This window comes from Anopheles coustani, chromosome 2, assembly GCF_943734705.1.
Source record: "Anopheles coustani chromosome 2, idAnoCousDA_361_x.2, whole genome shotgun sequence".
NCBI classification, from domain to species: domain Eukaryota; kingdom Metazoa; phylum Arthropoda; class Insecta; order Diptera; family Culicidae; genus Anopheles; species Anopheles coustani.
In genome coordinates, this window is record NC_071289.1 from 4,311,834 (window position 1) to 4,334,159 (window position 22,326).

Sequence of the window (22,326 nt, forward strand, 5' to 3'; positions counted from 1 at the left end):
TGACCTTGCAAACGCCAGCAGTTCTTCGCGCGAGGGTCACTGAATCGGTAACCATATTATACACGACCGAGATTGTGTCGCTACACGGATGTGGGTGAGTTGGTGCACACGATGCAAATGTGTCCGTGATACCGGGGTGCGATGTGTAGCGTAAAAGAGAAAGAGGAACAGGTGCGGGGCGTCAGAGAAGCGGTTGTAAGGGAGATTTTGGAAAACAACAACATAGCGCATAGGAGGAACGGGTGGGAAAGAGGGAAAGGGCAAACAACAACTCATGCCAGCAGCTCGGATAATGTCATTCCTGTGTCATTCGCGTGTGTAGGAAGCTCATCTCTGCCTCTGATATGTGCTTTCCGTACCTGTTGTGAAAATATCGTGGCGCAGGTGAGCGTTCGCAGGACTCTGTGGTCCAGTGTGGAATGCTTTCATTGAAAAAGTATAGTTAAGCCACCTTCTGCAAAGGCTAGCGCTTGCAGGTTGTTGGTGTTTCGACAGCGCACAACGATGTCAAGTGCAACTTTCTAGGTTGGTACACGAAACGAGTGCGGAGAAAGCAAAAACCTTGGTGGACATGCAGTGGCAGATCGATCAATTGTTTTGCCGTGAATATCTACGCAAACGGTGTCGGAAGCAGCAGTACGACAAGCAACAGCTAATGAAGTGGCCTTAACTCCACGACGTCTACGCAATAGTACGACAAACAACTATGAATACAATCGTCTAAACCAGTAGTGTATAGTACCAACAACTTCGTGTGCAAAGTGTCGTTCATAGGGTGTTTTGTACTTTCCTGTTTTGTTTTTAAATTTTATACTTGTTTATTCTCTTGTCAGAACAGTATGACTTTGTACCGTGTTCAATTGATTATGTTTTAGTCATCTGCAAATCAACTTCTTTTGCATGCTGTACGCTCTAGCATGGAAAACAGAGTCACACTCGGTGTTGTAATCGATATTACTATTTAGTTAGGTTTGTGTCGATTCCGCTGCGCGGCTATCGATAGAATCTTTTCTTTTCCGGGGACAACCGTTTCGGGTTGCCGGATGCCAGTGTTTATTGAACTGCCTATAATTTGATTTTGTAAGTGCATAACTCCTACATCATTAACGCATGAGCCACTTTTGGCACCACAAGATTACCTTTTCTGTCGACTGTGTTTTTTTTCTGCTCGCTTCACTATAATGTTTTTGCCTTTTTGATTTGGGTGTTCGTGTCATGCATTTTCGATTCATCGCGAACGTTTGATAATAGCTTTAAACGGATTGTACTGGAATACAAATGTGCGTTCGCGATGCCCATTGTTACCATCTTCCATCTCGATAGTTTCCCTTTTTCATCATGTGCTCTCGCGTGTTTTCTCCATTCATCGAAGCGGAAAAGTGTATCCAAACTTTGTGGCCCAAATGACCTTCACGCGTTCCGCCAAGTCTCCGCATACAAAAAGCAGTGTGTCGTGTAAAACTCGACCAGCTTAGGGATTCAACCCCCCGATGCGCACATTTATGGAATGGGGCTGAAAAATACCATCCCCAAGGCGGCGCTTGTGAGTCACCTTATGTAAAAGGGTCCGCACATCGCACCGTGTGTAATGTCGTAAGTTGTCACCATGCATCGAGAGCTTGCCGATCCGCGCAAAGATGCGAGCGCATGATATCAAACCCGCGAACGGGTTTTGCTGACCACGCGAGCACATTTACACTCACAACATTGTTATCGCATTTGCGGGAAATCGACTATGATGTGGCAAGGGAAACGAGAGACACCCTTGTGTTTTTTTTATTCCAAAGGAGTTTTACTACTGCCTTATCAAGACAGTTCATCCGATCGGTCGAAACCGAACTGTGATTTTTTGACAAAAATGTTCACAATTCCAACAAGTTGTTTGCTGCATCGTTTTTGGTTAACTAAGTTCAATTTAACCGACTGGAAGTCTTTAATTTATATATATCGCAAAACGTTCAACATAGGATACCATGATCGCTATGGGAACGTGATGATAGCCATCTTTGGATAGCAATGAAAAGTTTTTACAAACATCACCACCTTGTATTGTAAGCTTGCTCAATAATCCAGAATCGCATCTCGTTTCCGCAAAATTCCAAAATCACTTCTCTAGCGCCCACCGGCGGCTGCAGATTGCGTCAGTTCGAAAGTCCACGTTTATTCCTATATTGTTTTACATTTTTAGGTAAAGTTTTTACGGTGCTACCAAATAGTCGAAGCTGTGATCGATGAATGAAGCGTCGGAGCGAGAAAATAGCGAGTTCCTTGGCAAGAAGGCGCCCTGGCACATACACCTTTATCCAATGCCAACCCATTGGCTCCTTTAAGCAGTGCGCCAAACGCAACAACGCCCTCCAAGGAGAGAACGCGGACAGCTGTGATACATTGCTTTAAGTTTCGGTTTGGATCAAAGCGATCGGCCCTTACAAAATGTCTACAAAAAATGTCTATGCCATCAGTATTGAGCGCTTTCAGGCGAAGGCGATTAAAGGATCCATCGGGTCTACGAGTGTGGGAGCGGGAGTAGGAGGAGGAGGCGGTATCGATAGTAGTTCCAGCAGCCTCTTGTCCGGCGTCGAAACAACCGCTGCCGGTTCCCCACTGTCAGACCTGCGAAACGATCATCAAATCGACATCGAACCCGGCATGACGCTACAGGTCGTGGAGGACGTGTCGAGCAAACTCGCGCTGATTAAGATCAAAGATTTTCATCGACACGATGGCGAACCGGCGGTGACCAGTACGAATGAGGATCGGATCTTTCAGTGTCAATCGATCCATCTACAGCGGATTCCGTCGGACATTTGGCCGTTCATGATAGCGATACTGGATCCGCAGGAACGGTGCGATTTTGCCAAACGCTCGAGACTGTTCGACTCGGTCAAGAACCTCAGCCAGGGTGATAATGTGAAAGTGAAATGGTTCTCCAACAATCGGAATATCACGTACGATTGTAGGGTACGCTACATTGGGCCCGTACCATTGCTCGGTCCAGGATACTACTTTGGCCTTCAGTTACTGGTAAACAGATTGATTCCGTCTTTTGCTACATTTTATTTATGCACACACTGTTACCACTCACCACTTACACGTGTCCTCTCCGTACTTTACGCAACACCACACCACACCACAAGAACATCCACAGCACAATCCACCATTCCAACATCCTCATTTGAGTAAAACTAATCTTGAAATAATCGGTTGTAGCTAAAGGGTAAACTATAAGGGCATGAAGCAGGGGAAAGCGTATGTACATCAAAATTGTCCATCTATCTCTGAATCGTATCACATCGGTTGGCACTAAATTGGGTTTGGTAGGTAGAAGTTATTTTTATCAAGTTTCGAGTGAACTATTTTCTTAGTTATATTAAACTCTGGTTTTTCATTCAATGAAATCATCTTTAATACCTTTTCTCTGGTGTGCACTAGCTTTAGCAATGTACAGAATAATAGCATAGTTCTCGTTTACAATTTGCATCCAATTGGCTTGAGATTGGCTTACGTTTGGTTCAAGAGTACAAAGGCAGGCAAAGGGGAGGAAACATGGCATTCAGATGAACGTTTGCTTAAATTATGTTTCTCATTGTTTCGACCTTTCTTTCCATGTGTCCATGAACAGAATCTAAACAATGGGGAGTCACCTCAGAAGGATGATATCGCGTTTGCTTTAAACTACATGGCCTGTGAACCCCGCGAGACACTGATCGTGGCAGCAAATTTTCTCGTATTCCCCGAGCAGGATTTTCTCCACCGCGGCAAGCAGCATCACTCGAGGCGCAATATACTTGGCAATTTTGTGAACAGTATCACACGGCGTGCTGGTGGGGATTCGAGCTCGAAAAGTGCGGCTCGCTCGGGAGGTAAATCGTCGGTAAATGGGGACTTTCAACCGTACACGCAACGATCGTACACACCAGATTTAACGACTAGCGGCACTGGAGGTGGTGCATCCAACCGAAAGTCAACCGACCTCGACGCCCTGTGCGATAGTTTCAGTTGTTTGCCGATGGATCCGACTGGCGCGAAAGCTATGCAACATAAGAAGATGGCAGCCTCGATTTCCAGTCCGAATCTGTCGAAACAGGACAGTAGCAGCAGCACCGGTAGTTCCGGCCGATACGTGCACAGCCATCCGGTGGAAAGTGTGATGATGCACAACCATGGCCAAAACCATTCACACCATCATCATCATCACCAGCATGCGGTGAACGATGAAGCGTACCGCAGTTCCGGCCGAAGTTCACAAAACAGCTCCAACAGCAGCACACTGAAGCATTCGAAGGCACGTACGTCGAAGTCCGGTCATCGCCCGACCGGGTCCAACACGTCCGTAAACAGTGGTGGTTTCCTTAGCCTCCCCGATCGCGATTTGGTGGTGATCGATCCGAGCGAGATCGATGAAGCAAACAAGAGTGCGGGTAATGTCATCTTGGTCAATCCTCCTCGATCGCCGGTTCTCAGTCCAACCGACAGCGGCGGTGTGGATCTGATGGATCTGCTCCACACCAGTAGCAGCTGGCCGGCGGAAGCCGGGGTCGTCGCGGATAGCCAAAACATAATGGACAAAAAAACGCAAACGCCATCATCGTTGTCCGCTGCATCGTATGGCAATGGGGGGCTGAATGTGGGCTACAACACTGGCAGCAGCAGTGCAAGCAGTAACAGCACGTCCAGTACCAGTCACTACAACCACAACGGTACGGCGACCGAACGAACTAACGGTCGTAGTAAATCCTTTAATCCGCTGGCACATTTTGGAAACTCGAAACCCGGCGAAGTCCCTCCGTTATCAACGACGAGGAAGGCGGCTCGCACGGCGGCAGTAGAAGCAAAACCAGCCACGGTGGACGTTGCAACAATGACGAGTAAGTAGTCCTGTAATTTTGTTCCCAATTTGCAGTTGCTAATTCAATTTAGGGTTTGTTTCTTCATATTTCCTATGCTACCCCTGGCATGCCAGGGATTGGCAAATTATGATTTTATGAGACACGGTTTTCACGGTTAGAGCTTGTGTATGGCCATTGGGAACTGGATGGGAAAATGTATCTAAAATGTTATCTATATAAACACATCTAGCGGTACACTTGAGAAATCTCTCCCTACTTTACACTTGAGAAATCTCTGCTACTTTTGCTCTATGTGCTAATCAAACCTTATCTAAGGTTGACCCCAAACACAAGATTGGAAAATATTATGGAGGATATTACTAACGGTTTGATTCAAATATTTAAACACGTTTTAGTTTTCGTAGATCGAGATAATGTCTGTTGTAAATGCTGTCCTGCGCAGTATATAGCTTACCACTCACAGGGCGAGCTCACTAAATCCGTGAAAACGCCGGTTCACGACGGAACAAAAAAAGAAAAAAGCTTTTTGGCCATACCACCGTAAACATAGTGCACTCAACGGTTTTTGGTCGTGCGCCGTTGTCGATGGACGATGTTTCTGCCTTAAAAATAGATCTCACCATCATCACCGCGTTGTTTCATGCTCCACCGCGTTGTACCACATTTAAATTCGGTCTGTGGATTAAGAAACGACGACGAGACGTTCGCAAGCATGTGGTTTGCAGTTCAGCATTTGGATTGCGTGTGGTTTGCAAAGAAAAGTGTGCTGTAGTCATCGGTGGTGCATTCGTTTTGCTCGGAACATTTAGAAATCATGCGGCAAACTGGAGGTTGATTGTGTCTCGACATGTGCACAGTGACTAAGCCATCCATGTAGCGTGTACTCGTCTCCACTTCACTGTTCCTAAGTGTTACCGTGCGTGTGTATACGTCTGTGGCCTAAACACATTTTGTGACCCGGAAGCGTTGCACTTGCAATGCGGAATGCGTTGAGCTAAAATTTGCTAACAGAAAAATGTTCTCTGAATTTCAAAAAGACGACATCAGTTCGGGTCAAATAATGCTGTTGCTTGAAGCAATGCGTTGAATAAGGAAATAAAGAAACTACTTCGTAGGCCCGTGACGGTCGTAACCAACATTAAAATAACTCATTCCCCACGAGCTGCTTCTTTAAAGGTTTAGGATTATGTACGTACAATGAAATTGTGTTTCTCAACGGGTCGAACAGTGCTGAGATCATTTAATCGATCCTTAGTTATTTGTCGAAGTCAAAAGTTGTCCTTTGTTCTGCCAAAAGACAAAGAGATTTAAAGAAGTGATCAGAAGATCGATCAGCGTACTTGGTCGCGTATCAAACAGCGTGTTACCGGCCGTGTACCTTTAGTAACTTGTATAAGAATATTCGTAATTCACCAAAAACAAGGACACAATCATGCTGCCGGAAGCCTATGATAAGGATTTGTTGGACGGGATCCCCACAACGGTGCTGGATTATTTTGAAGATTTTCGGGAAGATCTGGAACGACGATTCACGAGCGATGAGGAAGAAGGTTTGTTTCCCTACGATCCTGATGTTGGCCTTCTAGTCCCGAACTGCCCGTTTTTGGTGTGTTTTACTGTGTTTTGTTGAATTTTGAATATGCTAACGACTCAATTCGCGATGTTTTTTGCTTCTTAACCCCAAAGAAAGGAATGCACGCACTATCTAATTCGAAGTATTAAGAGCATAAGGTATAGACAGAATAACAAAGTCTACTTCGGTTGGAGAAGTTCTCCGAATTATATCGCATGTCATAATTACAAAAACAGCGTGCTAATACTGTCCAGTGTACATTCCGTAGCTAGCTCGTTGCGTTTGCGTTGCGAACTTGTGCAAAATGATTTTAACACGGATTTTCCAGTGGTTTACTAACGCCCGTGAAAGATTCCTACCAGCATTGTTTGGCTATTGGTCGTCGATGTATCGCACATCTCACCATTTCTTCCGTTATGTTTTATACGGCGTCCGTCCAGAAATCAACGCACCCGAAGGTTATGGCACATCCAACGGAGGTCATGGCGCGTCCTTTGGAGGACCTGCTGTCTCCCCATTGGGACGCGTGGGCGATAACGGATTCGATAATACTATACCTGGTGCCGGGTTGCTACCCCGAATCGGATCGATATCCCCGGAATCGGATGCTGGATGTGGTTCGTTGGCCCCATCGCCCATGCAGGAACTTCCGAACGATCCCTCACTCGGTCTGGGCTCGGTGGTGGAAGTGACACTCGATCCGTTGGATGCTACCGCCGGTTCGATGCATGCAAACGCAGGACCGGGAGAACCACTGTACCACGGTGTGATACGTTGGATTGGGCCCTTGCCAACCGGTGGCGGCGGTGGCAGCCACCGGAACGTAATGGTTGGTGTTGAGCTGGAAGAGGATCCAAATCATCCAACCATGGAACTCTCCAACGGAACCTTCGCTGGTAAAAGGTAAAAAAAAGGAGTTTTAGGGTTTGATATTTGGTCAAGCTGATTTTTTCTTTCATTCCATAAAGGCTTTTCAAGTGCCCGGCGAACCGTGCAATTTTTGTTCGTGAGGGCCAATGTAGTCACGATCGACGTTTCCAGGATATGCCGCCCATGTCTCCGAGCATTTCGCGAACGACGCAGGCTTCCTCCAGCGGCAGCAAGACCGATACCACCATGTTCGGAAAAGTGGAGTGTCCGGTTGTCAAGGGAAGGATACCACCGTTGAGTAAGTCATTGAAGAATTGAATAGCGCGCGATTACTTTGTTATTCATGTGCACACCTTTTTCATTGGTGCATTTATAGAAATTTTGAAGCTCGAAGATCTGAAACTAATCTGCGGCATGTTCAAGGGAATCCAGGGACATCACAACTCTTGCTACCTGGACGCAACGCTTTTTGCCATGTTCACTTTCACTAGTGTATTTGATTCGTTGCTGTTTCGCCCCAAGGAACCGGAGGTAAAAGATAAAAAAAACCCACGACAACATGATAAGTGGATAGTTAAAGTTACTTTTCAATTCCTAGGATAACCCCCAGTATGAGGAGGTTCAGCGTGTGCTGCTTGAAGAGATAGTAAATCCACTGCGCAAGAATCATTTCGTTCGCGCCGACCGAGTTCTGAAGCTGCGCGAGCTGCTTGATCAACTCAGTTCCGTGACTGGTTTGATGAGCGAGGAAAAGGATCCGGAAGAGTTCCTCAACAGTCTGCTTGCACAGATACTTCGTGCCGATCCATTTTTAAAGGTTTGTGGTTGACGATTTTTACTATGCTGTTCGTTGGACTGCTTCTAATAAGTAAATCCTTTTTGCAGTTGAGCTCCGGTTTGGACACTTTCTACTATCAACTGTTTGTGGAAAAAGATGAACGGCTGAACTTACCGTCGGTGCAACAGTTGTTTGAGCAAAGCTTTCTGGCGTCCAATATTAAGCTGAAGGAAGTCCCATCCTGCTTGATCATCCAGATGCCTCGGTTCGGCAAGAACTTCAAAATGTATCCACGCATCCTTCCGTCTCAGGTGCTCGACGTTACGGACATCATTGAAGATTGTACGTTTTGCTTTAATCTCTTCGTTGCCGACCCATTGCGTTGAGGAGTTAACCAGATTATGGGGTTTTCTTTTTCCATCCCCACAGCTCCCCGCCAATGCTGTGTGTGTGGTAAGGTGGCCGACTTTGAGTGTCGCGATTGTTTCGGCAAAATGCGCAACGAAGGTCTGGAGGAAACGGCTATTTGCAAGAACTGCATCGATAGCGTGCACCAGCACAACAAGCGGATCAATCACAAGCCAGTCCCTCTGACGGTGCCGCAGGACTTTATCCCGATGGCGGCGCATTGTGAGGTGCCCCGCCTCTACATGGAGCTGTTTGCTGTCGTGTGCATCGAGACATCGCACTACGTGGCGTTCGTGAAGGCTGCCTCCGGACAGGACGCTCCGTGGTGTTTCTTCGACTCGATGGCTGATAGAAATGGTAAGCAACATTCCCATTGAAACGACCGCTGGATGTTTGATTGGTTCAATTTTTTCGTTCGTCAGGCGAGCAAAATGGTCATAATATTCCAAAAATGGTTCCGGTACCGGATCTACCGCACTGGCTGACCGATGAAGGTTCGCGGGCACTGCACGAGGAAGCGGTCAACGATAAAATGTTACCTGAGCACGCCAAACGGCTGCTGTGCGATGCGTACATGTGCATGTACCAGAGCACCGACGTCATGATGTACCGATAATAAGTGGGTGGAGGAACGTTTTTGTTTCGACTCGTTTGCTTCCACCAGGTCCTTATAGTACAGGCGCGTAAAATAAAGCGATTAAACGAATCGATAGTGCTTCTTTCTTGTTTGCGTATATCTGAATTTCAAGAAAAAATAAGTAGACCTTGTTTCGGAAGGACAAAGGTTACATTGTGCAAAGCTTAGCTGGCTTTAGATGATCGACACTTAATTCATTCACTGATGGAATGTGTGAGAGCGCTGTAGGCCAATAGAAAAGTGAAAGCTGTAGGTCAGTAAAAAATAGGTACGTCCTTTGGGGAATGGTAGGGGAATTGGAATTGTTTCTCCACGGCGGAAGGATAAAGACAGCCTAAGCGTGATTGGTGACACACCGGAGCAAAGTACTAGGGGACACATTACGAAGACAATTGTTCGCAAATCGAGAGATTTTGGACAAACACAAAATACTAAAGAGAATATACTTATACAGATATATACATATATATATTATATATATTTATACATTATACAAAAGGCAAAAACAAGCATTAGAACAGAAGACAACATTGTTCGGCATAAGTTTTGGATTGTACTTCTAAAGTATAGATGAACAAAGTAGGCGAGTGTCGTGTGGAAAGCGATGATAGGATGAAGAAAATCCAATCTAAAGCACGCAAAAAAAACAAACCGGAAAGGACAGTGCACCCAAGCTGAGCAATGCCAACGAAATTTAAGGAGTAAGAAAGAATGGTTAAAACAAACTCTGTGAAACTTATTGCAATAATAGAAAAGTAAAGAACAAAGCACCAGATGCATATATTATGAATCGGAAGAACCAAAGCAAGCTGTTATTCGCAGGACACAGACACATTACTACTAGGCATGGCAAGCGTTTTAGAGTGAAACGTGTCTGTAATTTAACGTTATTTCGCTACGCTCTTCCCTATATGTTAGCCTTGAACGCAAGCTACCGCGAGTTTCCTATCGATCGCTCGGATGGGAACAGTTGAACTGTTTTGAGGAAACACTATAGGTATCATTGTTTTGTGCTTACCAATATTTCATTTGTAAATGGTATGATTATAAACCGTTAAGGACGGTTGGAAGACGAAAAAGAAAGTTGATGGGGGAAACCGAGGAATTTGAATCATTTCGGTAAAGGCGAAAACCAATACGGACAGTAGTTGTAGATTTCATGGAAGCTTCAAAGGTAGAACACCATCTTTCAGTTGCATATCTTAGGCGTAGAGTTGAAACTGACTCATGTGAAGATTAAAGTTGAGGATGTATACACCTTAAATGGTTCAGTAATAGTAGCTTATGAATGATCATTAAATTTATTCAATTTCGTTTGTGCTGCACCTTTACTTGGTCGTTATGACACGATCTCTGTTACCTGGTGTTCATCGCATTAAATGTGTGTAGCAAGCGTTTTCTGAACGTGTTGGAATACCGTTGGAAGCAAGCTTTAGATGTTTTGGAACATGTGCAAGAACAATGAAGAATTTTCACTTGTAGAATCTATATAGATTGCTATTTTTGTACGACGATTCTGAACGACGGGACAACCTATAAGACACACCCTTTAGTATCAAACAAACATAAGCAGTAGTCGAAGTTAGCGTTCGCTGGGCAGATATGGAACTTGTTGGACGTTGTTGAAGTTAAAGTTGACCTCACCGAGGTGTGTAGTAGGTTGCCCTAACGAGAGTGCTTCATCACGCGACATGTGCCACGGACACACTGCTGATGAAGACGAATCCTTTTTCCAGCCTTCATCTATAATTATCACAAAGCACTAGCATGAAAACACAAACACAAACTGAATGAACGATTTTCTTAAAAAAAAAAAAAACACACACAAACAATGGGTTTCTCAAGGTTTTCAAACGCCGCATATGACCGGAAGTGAGAAATCGTTGTGAAGAATGACTGCGTGTTTTGACGGCGGCGGGGAGGAAAGGCTCGTATTTCAATCCTTCATTCGTGATGTTCACCAATGGAACTCGTCTATTTAGAGCGATTGTTCTGGTAGTGAGAAATACAAAAAAGAAAGAGGTAAGGTGGAAAATTGCATACGCTTACTAATGAGCGAACGGGCATACGTTACCTAAAGTACTTAAGAGCAACAGTTTGTCGCAGTTAAAACGGAAGGCGAATAATGTAGTACAACGGAAAATTGCAATGGCTATTGTACACGATGGCAACACTAATTTGTAACTATACACTATTAAAACTACGGAATCATACTACCTTAACCACTTTCTTATTGCTACCCTCTGATACCTGAACACTACTTGACACGGGACGGGAGAACACACGTGCTTCGTGAATTCAAACGACGGATTCAAACAGAGACAATTTTCAAAGTACACAGCAACTATAAATGGACGAATTGGAGAAAAATAAGGAAACGTCTGGAGCATTCGAAAGGCATCGTTTACCGGTTGGTACTGACCAACTCCCTTCGTTCGCGTATCCTAGCGACCATCGTTACAATGAACCTAAGGCGTGTAGAAGTGAAAAATAGTACCACAACTTTTCCCGTAGATTGAAGAGACAGCCATTTGTTTGATGTTTCACGCATCGTCGGGAACATAAGTCACAACGTAGATCGCGATTAGAGAGGGGGGGAAACATTTAAGCGGCCAAAACACACAGAATCCTGCGCGGAACGGAAACCAAGAGGATGTTGCGGTTAAGCTGTGAAGAGTTCAATAAAACCGAATGAAAACTAAGTTCAAAGAGTTCCAGTTGTCGATTTCTTTCTTATGCTGCTTCTACTTGCTTATGATACCCCACAACTCGGTAGACTTTTTTGTGTTGTCTGTTTTATTACTTTTTTTTACATTTTCAAACATTTTTTTCCATACCCCTGTGTTCGGTTTTAAATCTTACGTTTTGTTATTTCACATTGCCTAGATTACACTGTTTTAAAATAGTGATAAAGTAATGCACTTTGCGCATTTCTTCTGCTTGTATTCCACCGCTTTTCTGCGGTGGCCAGCAACCCACTTTTGCGCAAGCGTGCAACAAGGACGAATGCCATTTTTCACTCTGCGAAACATCTTCGGCGGAAACTCCTTCGCGAATTGTGTAAAATACTTAAACGGGAGAGAAAGAGGGAGAGGTCATCGAAAGGGTAGAAAAAAGGTTATTGACCTCTGGGTGCGCGTATGTGTTGCTGTTGCCTAAGTTCTATTGGCTTCCTCCCCCTTAACTTGGGTGTTGTGTGTATATATATATATGAATATATTGATTTCTTTTAATATTTAATTTAACCATTCTTCATTCGGCTTCGCATAAGCCCTTGCCTACCATTTCCTCTTCACGTTTTATTTTTGTTTGTCATTCCAATGGTCTTAAAAAACACATTTCACCACATCCCCTTTTTCCCAATTCACGGTGTCAATATATTGGGCCTTTTGCTTGCGCTTCTGTGCTTTGTATGAAATTCAAATTTGCCCGACCCAAAAAATCACTCCCTGAAGGTTTTACGTAATCTTATCAGGAAGATTACCGGGGGGAAAAAAGGATTTGAGCAGGAGGAGACAGGCGAGCGACAAATTCACCTGTGCCTGTGTGAGATTAATTTCATTTTCAACATTCAACGGCGACTTCTTATCAGTTGTTTAGCATAATTCCGTGCAACCCCTTGGCTCCAGCCGTGTTGGAGTTGTTTGATGCTCGGTAGAGTTGTGTGTAATCATCTTCCCGATCCCACAGGCTGCTTTTACTGATAACCGCAAACCCATGTTTTGTCTGTTTATAAATAAAACCCGCATCGTGTGATGTTGAGCCATCCCTTCTTTTTCACTTTGGCTCGCGGGTACAACTCGATCGTACAACTAAACGAGATCATGTTTGACGTCCATCCATGAGAGCGGAAGGAAGCCAAATTACATGAGTTTGACAGAAATTACACCTGAATTTGCATCCTAATCTACCGTCGCGGAACCGTTGTCGTCGTTCGAGCCGGGGAATGATCATCATTCCATTTCTCGCTGTGTTCGCGGTGTGTAAGCTATGTCCCCCCCGGTGTAGTCTAAAGCTACTTATCACATTTCGTGTAATTTGTACTTCAGCATGTAATGAAGATCATGACGACAAGGTTCGGCGTGGCAGACAGTTTCCCGCACGGACATACCCGGATGCAAATACAAACGAACCTCGCCTGCTGCGATTGAACTAATTGAAGTCGCATTCGTTTTTTTGATGTCGCTTAGCCTTCGCTTGTTGTAGCAGTTGTAACAAAGGAAGAGACAGGCCAAAGCACAACAAGCAACCCTCATATCCACTCATGATAGTCGACCGGATGGATCTACTCTAATCCTTACGATGTTTGAAGAGCATATCCTCTACACGTGTCCATTATTTTCAGGAGCGACAACCACAATCTAATTCCACAGTAAGATGTAGAGAACTTGAGAAAATTTAACATATTCCGATGGCCCATGCGTCCATCACAACCAGGTTACGCTAATTTTACTAGACAGGATAGAAAGGGTAATTAAAAATTTACACGCCTAATATCACAAGATGGGTACAGTCAGTGAAATAGTTCTCACGTGCGGTCTCACACCACCGGACACAGGACCGTTGGTGGTGGACGGGAAAACGTATAGTAGCGCCAATGTCGCAAAGAACATCGATCGTGGTGTTACGATCGTTTTGCCACTCTAAAACGACATCAGACACAACATTAGACCCAACGTGGGATGAAGCCAAGTTAAACGATACCAACTTTCGCATAACGCTTTTGAACGTTTCTTGCACCTCAAACTTGTCAAATGATATTACCATGGCTGAATTGAACAATTCGCATTGCCGTAGTAATTTGAGATTACAAGTGTTGATTTGGTGTTCAAAAGGCGTTTGAAAGTTAACGTTAAGCGAAAATTGCTATCATTTAACTGGGGCTTAACAGTCTGTTCAACAAGAGAGTGATCGACCTAAACAGCAATCAGTATAATTCATATTGTGGGGTCTTAAATCCATTGTATTGTGTTTTGCTAATATTTATGCCCAAATAATGGGAACTTTTGATATTAACTTTATAATATAACTGACTTCGATAAACAGAGTAATAAGAAAAAAAAACATCAGTAAAAATTCAAATCAGCTATAAAAGCTGTCTAGTTGAAAAAAATTGGCAAGGTTGGATTGCAAGTAAATTGTACATTGGATGAGAAACTCAGAAACAATTATTGTCTGAGATCAGTTACACTCTTGTCGATTAAACTGTGCGTCCTCATTGCGTCCTTCGCGCGTCGATGCTTTACGTGTCGGTTCGTCTTGTTCCGATATTCCCTACCCGGATCGCTCCGGGAACCGCCCTATCCCTCTCAGTGTACCAATTAACTGTCCCTGCTTGCCGATGAGGCACTGTCTGTGCCGTACTTTGTATGATGGAAGCGTTCCTTCGTCTCGATCGATTCACTTCCGAACCCGGTGCGGTGGTTCTGCCACTTTCACTTGCATTCTAGTTATTTTTGCATCCTACGAACCAAAACCAACGGAAGGATTGACGACGGCCAGTGCTTCACTGGCAAGCGGGAAACAGCGGCAATTTCACCAACTGGGACCACAACATTCCGCATCGCATTTCACTTCTCTTTGCAGCGGCGCTGGTTGTTGGTCATTTGGAAGAGCTTTTTCTATCGTAACAGCGATCTATATCGTTCGTTAGTTATCTTGTTTTATCTCATTGGAGCATTGATTCTCCGCTTCTTCACCTTCCTGGCCGTTTGTCGCTAATTAAGACGGCTGCTACCCTACAACAACGAACAATGTTTCTCTGGGTCGCCACCCCAAAACCTATGCATATTGTGGGCATATTTCAGACTGGTTCCCGCCCTGATGGCCGAGATATCTCCTCCTTTTCTGCTGCCCTTTTCGCCCGCCCCGCTTTCTGCTTTGCCTTAATTCTAAAATACAGCTAAGCTCTTTCAATTGCTCCAGTTGGCTACACATTGCCAGCATCGCGCACTCACCGTTACGCGAGTTCTCACGCCGCAGCTCTCACCTGCCCTCACGTAACGGTGTCGTGTCTTGTTCTTGGTTGGTTTCTTATTGAACTGTGTACTGCTGTTTTCATGTTGCCGCTTTTCTGCTAATGCTGTTGCTGATGATGTTGCAAGCGCTTGCAGTCTTTTTTTAACCTTAATCAGCGTTACGATTTATATCGAAGAAAAATTGTTCATACCGCTAGTTTGCTTCAATGCATGGGGATTATTATCGTGTTTTCACTAGTTTATTAAATTATCGTTTGAATGTAATATGATGAAAGAAAAAAAACTAAAACAAGCACACACTTATTCAGAGAAGGAAATAAAATGAAAAAAATATGTCTGATTTCCAAATTCCGTAAAGATATCCATATTTGGCTCAGTATTAAGCATGAATTCGTCAAATTAGTTAAGTTTTCTTCAGAAAACAAAGAGAAAAGAAAAAACTGATAGTCTGGTAGGGCAATTCATTCTTGTCCTCATATGCTTCTTTGTATATGGGATCGAGAGTGTGTGCTTTCGAATTGTCTCGAAATAATTTTCTTGTTCTCATATGCTTCTTCGCATATGGGATCGGTAGTGTGTGCTTTCGAATTGTCTCAATAAACTTATGATACTAATGAAAAAAAGTTCGATATGTTGGAAAAACACACAAAAACAAAAAAAAGTCATTTCCAAACACCAACGACGAGATCCACAAACATTCAGGCTGTAATGCCAGTTTCCGCCACTGCATTGTCGTCGTCATTGGTTACAAAAAAAAAAGAAGTGACGTCGATGGTTTTAGTAGCATTCGTCATCCTCCATAGCGAAATCGCTTGAAAAGCCCGAATCTGCATACACCGAGCTGTGGGAGAAGAAGAAAGGAAATTGTGTTAAAGTTTACAAAATTTAAGTGGTGGAAGAAAAGTTATATTACAAATTGAGGAGGAAAGAAATGGATTGGACACTGGCAAAATATGTCGTTGACATGATGTTCGAAAACCAATGCCTATTCCGACATACATCCTTTTCTCATTTATAGGCCTACTACGTATGTAAAAAATTCAGTGGAACATGCCTATTTTCTTAGAAGAAAGATAGACGATTTTCACGGTTGAGAAAAGAAACACCTATCGCGAAGGTAAACGAAAGTTGTAGCGAGATGGGTTCGATGAGGTAAACTTTGCCGACATAAAGAAGATGGAAACATGACATACGGACCCAGTTTTAAAAGCTGAGGTTTCGACCAATACAACAAACCAGCTGCTGCTGGTTCTGGTTTCTTACATAAGTGGTCAGCTTACATTTGCTAGCGGTATTGACCCGCCGACCTGGGCGATCAAATAATGTGAGACAGTTCAGTCTATTCTATCACTTATCTTATCGCTCGATAAAAATAAGACTGATGAAATGCATACGATGTAAAGATAGATTCGAAAACAAGCATCAAAACATCGACGTTACTTGTAACTTACGCAGGCAGATTCGTTTGAAATGCAATTCGGTTTCTCCTTGAACAAAGCGCATACTTAGAGCTAGCGGAATTGGAGGTGTGTGACCCATCCAACAGTTGGCTGCTATGGTGCGCCATTCGATGAAAAATTTCGTGTGGTACTGGTGTTGCAAGTGAACGTACGAGCACAGAAGCGTTGGTGCGTGTTTATGAAATATTTATTGTGGAAGAGTGCAGAAACTATGCACATAAATAAACGAATAACACGAAGTGCACCAACATGCAAGGATAGTTTTCTATCTTCAAGTAAATACATCAATAAAAAGACTCTCGAGACCCCAAACCATATGTAGTAGATGGTTATTAAAAGAATACTATTTCTTGAAATATGTGTTTTACATAATATTTTTCTAGCTTCGTTAAGTAGTTGAACTGCGATTGTATAAACATTTCCAATCGACCAAATGGAAACCGTGCGCACGACCGGGAAAACATGCATACGCAAACAGGGAAAGAGAGATTTTCGAATTAGTTCACAAAAAATAAAAAAAAGAGAAAACTGTTAAACAGACAACATTTAAAACAATATGGGAGGTATGTTAGGTAAGGTCCAGGGCTGAAATCATTTACACTACACAGGGAACTTACTTCAAGGCGCGGCACGTAAAGAAAACGATGCGCTTCAGCTTCTTGTTGTAGAAAAAGTAGTTGAACGACCACAGGCAACCCGGCTCGCCGAATGGGTCCGAGTTGAGGTCCGGGTTGTAGCTGTAGATATCGCAGTCCTTCAGCGAGATTTCGTCCTCGATCGTCGTCCATAGGGCGTGACGAATTTTGCTGTACTGCTCGCCGGCCACCGGGGCCAGGTTGCCCTCAATCGAGTTCAGCACCCACTGCAGTGATGGTTCCTTGCTGAATTCATGACTCTGGTTGAATAAAAAAGATGTAAACCATTTATATAAAATGCATGCATTGTAATTTTGTATATGCCTAGAATTCCTTCGCCCTTTTCCTCCAAAACAATCAAAATGGCAAACATCCCCAATTCAAGCATAGCTTCGCCATACTCCAGAAACATAGAGATACAAGATGCTCTAAGATAAGGCCAAGAAAAATTGCAGTTATAACTGAATGAAAGGATGAATGAGGATTCGACAAAAAATATAGGAATCGCAAAACACCAATAGGATTTAACGTTTAGGAAAGATGATTTTGTTTATTTTGAATTTTCATTTCTGTAACCAAGAGTTTCAAAGCATCGATGCTGAAAATTGATCTTTTAAAGCACAAACTGTTTACTAGCCACCCTCCGATAGGCTTGATGAGAGAAATTTCGCAGTTGCTTCTAATTTAAGAATACGTATTGCGATACCAACCCCTCCTCTTTACTGCTTCGTTCACGTTCGTCAAGCAACCGATCCGTTTTCAAAATAGAAATAATAGATAAACTTTTCACGTTCACTCACTCAGCTCAGCTGTGAAAATCGGTTCAAGGGTTGCTACCATTTTGCACAAGGCCAAACAAATTTTCCACAACAAAATAAAAGGCCGCTCATTCGCCGGGGGAATGTACGTTTGACCGCAGGAGCAGAGATGACGTCATTTGAAGGCACAAACATCACGTCCTTCGAGTGACAAAAGGCAAAGGAAAGAACGCTTCTCGAAATAGGACCAAGAAACTGCGCATTTACATTTTCCGAGCTACGAATTTTCTGTTCCCCTTCCGTTTTAACGAACTCGTAGTTCTGTTGTTAGTTTTGTTTTGAAACCTAATTTGAAAAAAAGTACAGAAATAACAAACAACATCCATACCAACACAAACCTAAGTTGAAGAAAATAAATAAGATCCTGTAAGTGTTGAGTAAACCGAATGAAAAACAAAATTCGACAGGTTTGGTCACTAACCTTTGCCTCGCTAAAGTCATAGTCCGGCTCGAACGCTGCGTTGAGTGTTGCGATTAGGTAGAAGAGCGTCTTGCGCGAAATCGTATCGCACAGCGTGACGCCTTCGTCCCCGGACAGGCTGCTGCGGAGGATCTGCGGCGACATGTCCTGCAGCGTTTGCGGCGGCGAAAGGGCCTGCAGATCGGTCGGAGCCTGCTCCGAGGTGAACCGCTTGTACAGGGCCTTGTCGTTGCCGGCCATCTTGCAGGAGTACGACTCGATGCGGCCGTAAATGGTGCTGTCCCCGGTCTGGATGTGCAGCTTGTTGTTGACCGCCTCGAAGCGGATGCTTTCCAGTAGCTTCATTATGCTTAGAGTGGGATTTTCGTCTAAAGCTTCGAAAAAATCGGCTGCTTCCGTTGATTTTAGCGATGAATGAATGATGATTGGATGCTTCCTTATACGCGAATCCGGACAATCTCGTCTTGACCGCGTCGGTATTTGTTTGAACAATGTTTCCTTCGATAAAATATAGCGCAAGCTCTCGTTGTTTTGCTTGCTTGCTGATTTCTAGCGCGTGTCTTCCTTTTGTTTATGTTTGCTGCAAATCCGTGCTGCAGGTGATCTTAATTGTGCGCGCTGTTGTTATTCTTAGTCGACAACAAACTTGTTTGCCTCTCGCTTGTCTTCTCGTTGTTTTACCAAACCAATAGTTAACGATGCCTTATTTGTGGTGCTTACGAACTAGCTTAAAACCTGGCCAAAACAAGGCGAGTGGTGGAACGACGAAGCGACACCTCACTCACAGCACCTGCTTAGCAGTGGTGGTGGTGCAGTCTGAGGCAGCTCCCCGTGCTCGGTGAGTATTTGACCATCTTGGGCGATCTTATCAGTCCAGCGTTGATCTTGGCGGCGATTCTAAACATGGTGGTCGGGTGTACGCAGAGTCTCTTTTTCAAAATGTTCTTGCTTGTGACCTGCCGATGCTGGTGAAGGCGGCGGTAGCTGTTGCTATTGTAAATTCGGTTGCTGACGACGGCGACGATGATGGCGGGTGCGGCAGCTTGCGGGCACATTTAAGTACGAGTCGAATATGTTACTCCCTTGCCGGCTAGCAAGAAGTGTCCAGCGTCGCGCGATTGCACTCTACGCTTGCGGAGTCTCTGATAGTGGGTCACCAAATGTACCGAAAAAAAAATACAACACTCACGCAGTGGAATCCGCGAGATTTTTACCAGTGGCCGCGGTTTGACAACTGACTCACTCAACTCTGCAAGACTACAGCGCGGCTTTGCGCGACTTCGTAACGCAACGCACACTTGAATGGGGAAAGTTTTCACGAGCTCGCTTTATTCTTTTCCTTCGCTCCACTTTGCGGCAAGATTGATTGTGACCCGTACGTTTGGTCGTTCATTCGTTTGTACACAGAAAACTTCTTTTACTTCCGACGCGCTCATTCGCGATTGCTTTGTTTACCGTTAATTATCAATTCGTAGGAGCGCGCAAGTTGAAGGGTTCGTCGTGTACATACAACACACAGTCCACAGATGATACCGAATATGGAGTTTACGGAACGGAAGTAGTTGGGTTGACCTTCAACCGATCTTGTCCTTCAAATCAGGACAATTGGTTCCGCTGTTACAATCCACAGGATCTCGACTATAAACTTACACACATTGGCATTAAGCAGTACATCAGAAGGAATATTGTTTAGAGAAAGAACCGATGGAGGCTGCCAAGAGGTCAAATCAATGGTTCATCAATTCGACTCGCTTGTTGTCGGTGAAAATGCAGTGTTTCACGGACACGGCGAACTTACGCACTCTCTCCCTCTCTCTCTTCCGCTCGTTGCTCCTTATTTTTCACACTAGGGTCACACGCAATTAAACATGGACGCACTCCAAATCGACTACGGCATACACTACAGCGAAGGATGTACTGTCCTCACGTCGCTGTTTGGAATGGAAACGAACTTAAAATTCACCATTTACACACTATACCATCGAGTACAGTCGGATACAGATGTTCAAACACACCAAGCGCTAACCCCACTCGCTACATATAGATGTATAAAGAAAACTTATAGTGTTCCATCATTTTCACTGATTTTCGTTGAGTCGGCCGCGGACGACAACTTGCAAGCGGTGAGATGCGCGTTACGCCAAGATGGTCGATACCGTTCGGTTACTACGGTAAATTTGCTGCTCTTTCACCAGCGGTAGATCGTCGACGCTACGGAATTGGGGACTTTCACAGGCAAGATGCTTTGCAAATCGACGGCACAAGAACGATAACAGTTTTCACGAAAGATTTTAACTCGAAATCACGATATATAATAATGCGGATGCGGTCGAAAGACGATGTGAATAGCTTCGCTTCTATTTTTGTTTTGAGAAATCGAACGACGGAGAGAAACACACGGTCGACTGCGGTTCCGAGAAATTTGTAGCGTTTACAGTAGCTGGTTGTACTTCACTCGCCTGTATAATGGCCGTGAGAGGCAGTTTGAAGATAAATTTTCAAACTAGTTTCAACATATTTGTGGAATATGGTCATCTCACTCTTCCATTTGGCTATTGTTCTCGTTCACACTTTTCAATCCCACTTCAGATTCGCTTATGATCCACAGTTCAATTTCGTCTCATTTTCATATTCTAGCGAACAAACATATTCGTAACAATTATCGAATTGTCCAACATTGAATAAAATTGATCGGAAAATGGAACATCCATGCCAACCTCTTCCATTCGCTATAGATGGTTTAGATCCTAGACTATAAACGTGACAATACCTTATGATCGATGACATCATTATCGAATGTGCCTAATGGTTGAATGCAACAATAGCAGAACATTTGAAGCTTTTCCGGTTTTAATTTTTAAAAATGAATTTGAACACGTGAGTCATGTCTTGATAAAATTTCTAAATATGAAAAAAAAATTCACATCTTTCGTAGATGTTCGTTTAAAGACGACAATTTTTTCTTACGGTTGTACGAAATTTACAATATAAAAAATATTCATAGAAACTCTATAAACTTCTTTTGCTCTCTATAAATGACTTTTAAATCAATTTGCTATAACAGCAATATAGCTCAAAGAACAATTATCTTACCAAATATGCCTCTACTCATTCTAACGCTTTTACAACTACACAGTCTTGGCCTAACCGCGAGACTGTGCAATGCGGAACGAATAACCTGGAAAGAATAAAACAAAAGTACAGAACATGAAGCACAATTAAAAAAACATACAGGCGCACCCGAGATGCGAGACAAAAAAAAAGGAAAACGAACCGCAACGCTATTCCCGATCGTAATCGCGGGGATCGCGTTCGAACCTGCACACTTCCAAGTGGCGTACCGCATGGCGCCACGCGCATGTCTTTGTAACGTACCGCCCCGCGAACTCAACAAAGTAACCTTTGGGGCCATTCACGATCAGTATAGTTGCAGCATCCGACGGTCGAGCAACGAATCTCCGCGTTTTCGCGAACCTACACTCTGCGCACACTTCCCATCCGTGGCTTTTTAATCATCCGGCAATTCCGATGGTAGGTTTCTTTACGTTGCTTTGATATTTTTCGTTATTCCGTGCTGGGGTACCTACAAGTGAACTAAGTGCAGTTTCGTCTTATACCGTAATAAGGAGCCCCTAAGAAACGTACATGTTTACACTGACGGACTTTGAATTACGAAGCATTGTAGTAACAGTGAAAATTTAGCAAACAAAAGTGATATCGCGTAAAAATAGTGCGGTGTGCAACTGGTATGCTGTTCCCGACGAAATTCGTCACAGATTCGCCACTCGTGTTACCAACCGTTTGTGCTGCATATACACCAGCACTTTACTATCGCAGTTTGATTGGATTTGCTCGAAAATCTTGTGCCACTACGTTGCTGCTAAATTGAGATCATTTG

The 22,326-nt window shown here is 43.8% G+C and overlaps 2 protein-coding genes across 4 annotated transcripts; one reads left to right on the forward strand and one right to left on the reverse strand.

Moving 5' to 3' along the window:
• The first annotated feature begins 378 nt into the window (after positions 1–378).
• Positions 379–9,767, forward strand: LOC131263317 (ubiquitin carboxyl-terminal hydrolase CYLD). Of its 2 annotated transcripts, none has more exons than XM_058265498.1 (9): positions 379–691; positions 3,623–4,868; positions 6,864–7,326; positions 7,392–7,591; positions 7,670–7,824; positions 7,892–8,110; positions 8,179–8,413; positions 8,501–8,836; positions 8,902–9,767. In XM_058265498.1, exons 2-9 carry the CDS (start codon positions 3,680–3,682, stop codon positions 9,093–9,095), a joined length of 2,991 nt encoding a protein of 996 aa, XP_058121481.1. In that variant the 5' UTR covers positions 379–691; positions 3,623–3,679; the 3' UTR covers positions 9,096–9,767. The 2 variants fall into 2 exon arrangements, with proteins under 2 accessions (XP_058121481.1, XP_058121480.1); XM_058265497.1 differs by lacking the exon at positions 379–691 and adding an exon at positions 2,434–3,024.
• Positions 9,768–14,058: 4,291 nt separating this feature from the next.
• LOC131262689 (repressor of RNA polymerase III transcription MAF1 homolog) lies at positions 14,059–20,783 on the reverse strand. Of its 2 annotated transcripts, XR_009178235.1 has the most exons (4): positions 18,429–20,783; positions 17,172–17,449; positions 14,598–15,935; positions 14,059–14,562 (listed from the first exon to the last, which is right to left on the reverse strand). XR_009178235.1 is itself a non-coding variant. In XM_058264744.1 (3 exons), exons 1-3 carry the CDS (start codon positions 18,771–18,773, stop codon positions 15,872–15,874), a joined length of 687 nt encoding a protein of 228 aa, XP_058120727.1. In that variant the 5' UTR covers positions 18,774–20,783; the 3' UTR covers positions 14,059–15,871. The 2 variants fall into 2 exon arrangements, 1 of the variants encoding a protein (XP_058120727.1); XM_058264744.1 differs by having other exon boundaries at positions 14,059–15,935.
• Between the last annotated feature and the right edge of the window lie 1,543 nt (positions 20,784–22,326).

Excerpts from the sequence above, each read along its gene's own strand:
- LOC131262689 (XM_058264744.1), bottom strand. The coding sequence starts at position 18,773 with ATGAAGCTACTGGAAAGCATCCGCTTCGAGGCGGTCAACAACAAGCTG. Across the intron at positions 17,450-18,428 it reads ATGACTTTAGCGAGGCAAAG|AGTCATGAATTCAGCAAGGA; the intron begins GTTAGTGACCAA and ends TTATTCAACCAG. Across the intron at positions 15,936-17,171 it reads TTTACGTGCCGCGCCTTGAA|CTCGGTGTATGCAGATTCGG; the intron begins GTAAGTTCCCTG and ends CTTCTCCCACAG.
- LOC131263317 (XM_058265497.1), top strand. The coding sequence starts at position 2,434 with ATGTCTACAAAAAATGTCTATGCCATCAGTATTGAGCGCTTTCAGGCG. Across the intron at positions 7,825-7,891 it reads TTCGCCCCAAGGAACCGGAG|GATAACCCCCAGTATGAGGA; the intron begins GTAAAAGATAAA and ends TTCAATTCCTAG. Across the intron at positions 8,111-8,178 it reads GTGCCGATCCATTTTTAAAG|TTGAGCTCCGGTTTGGACAC; the intron begins GTTTGTGGTTGA and ends TCCTTTTTGCAG.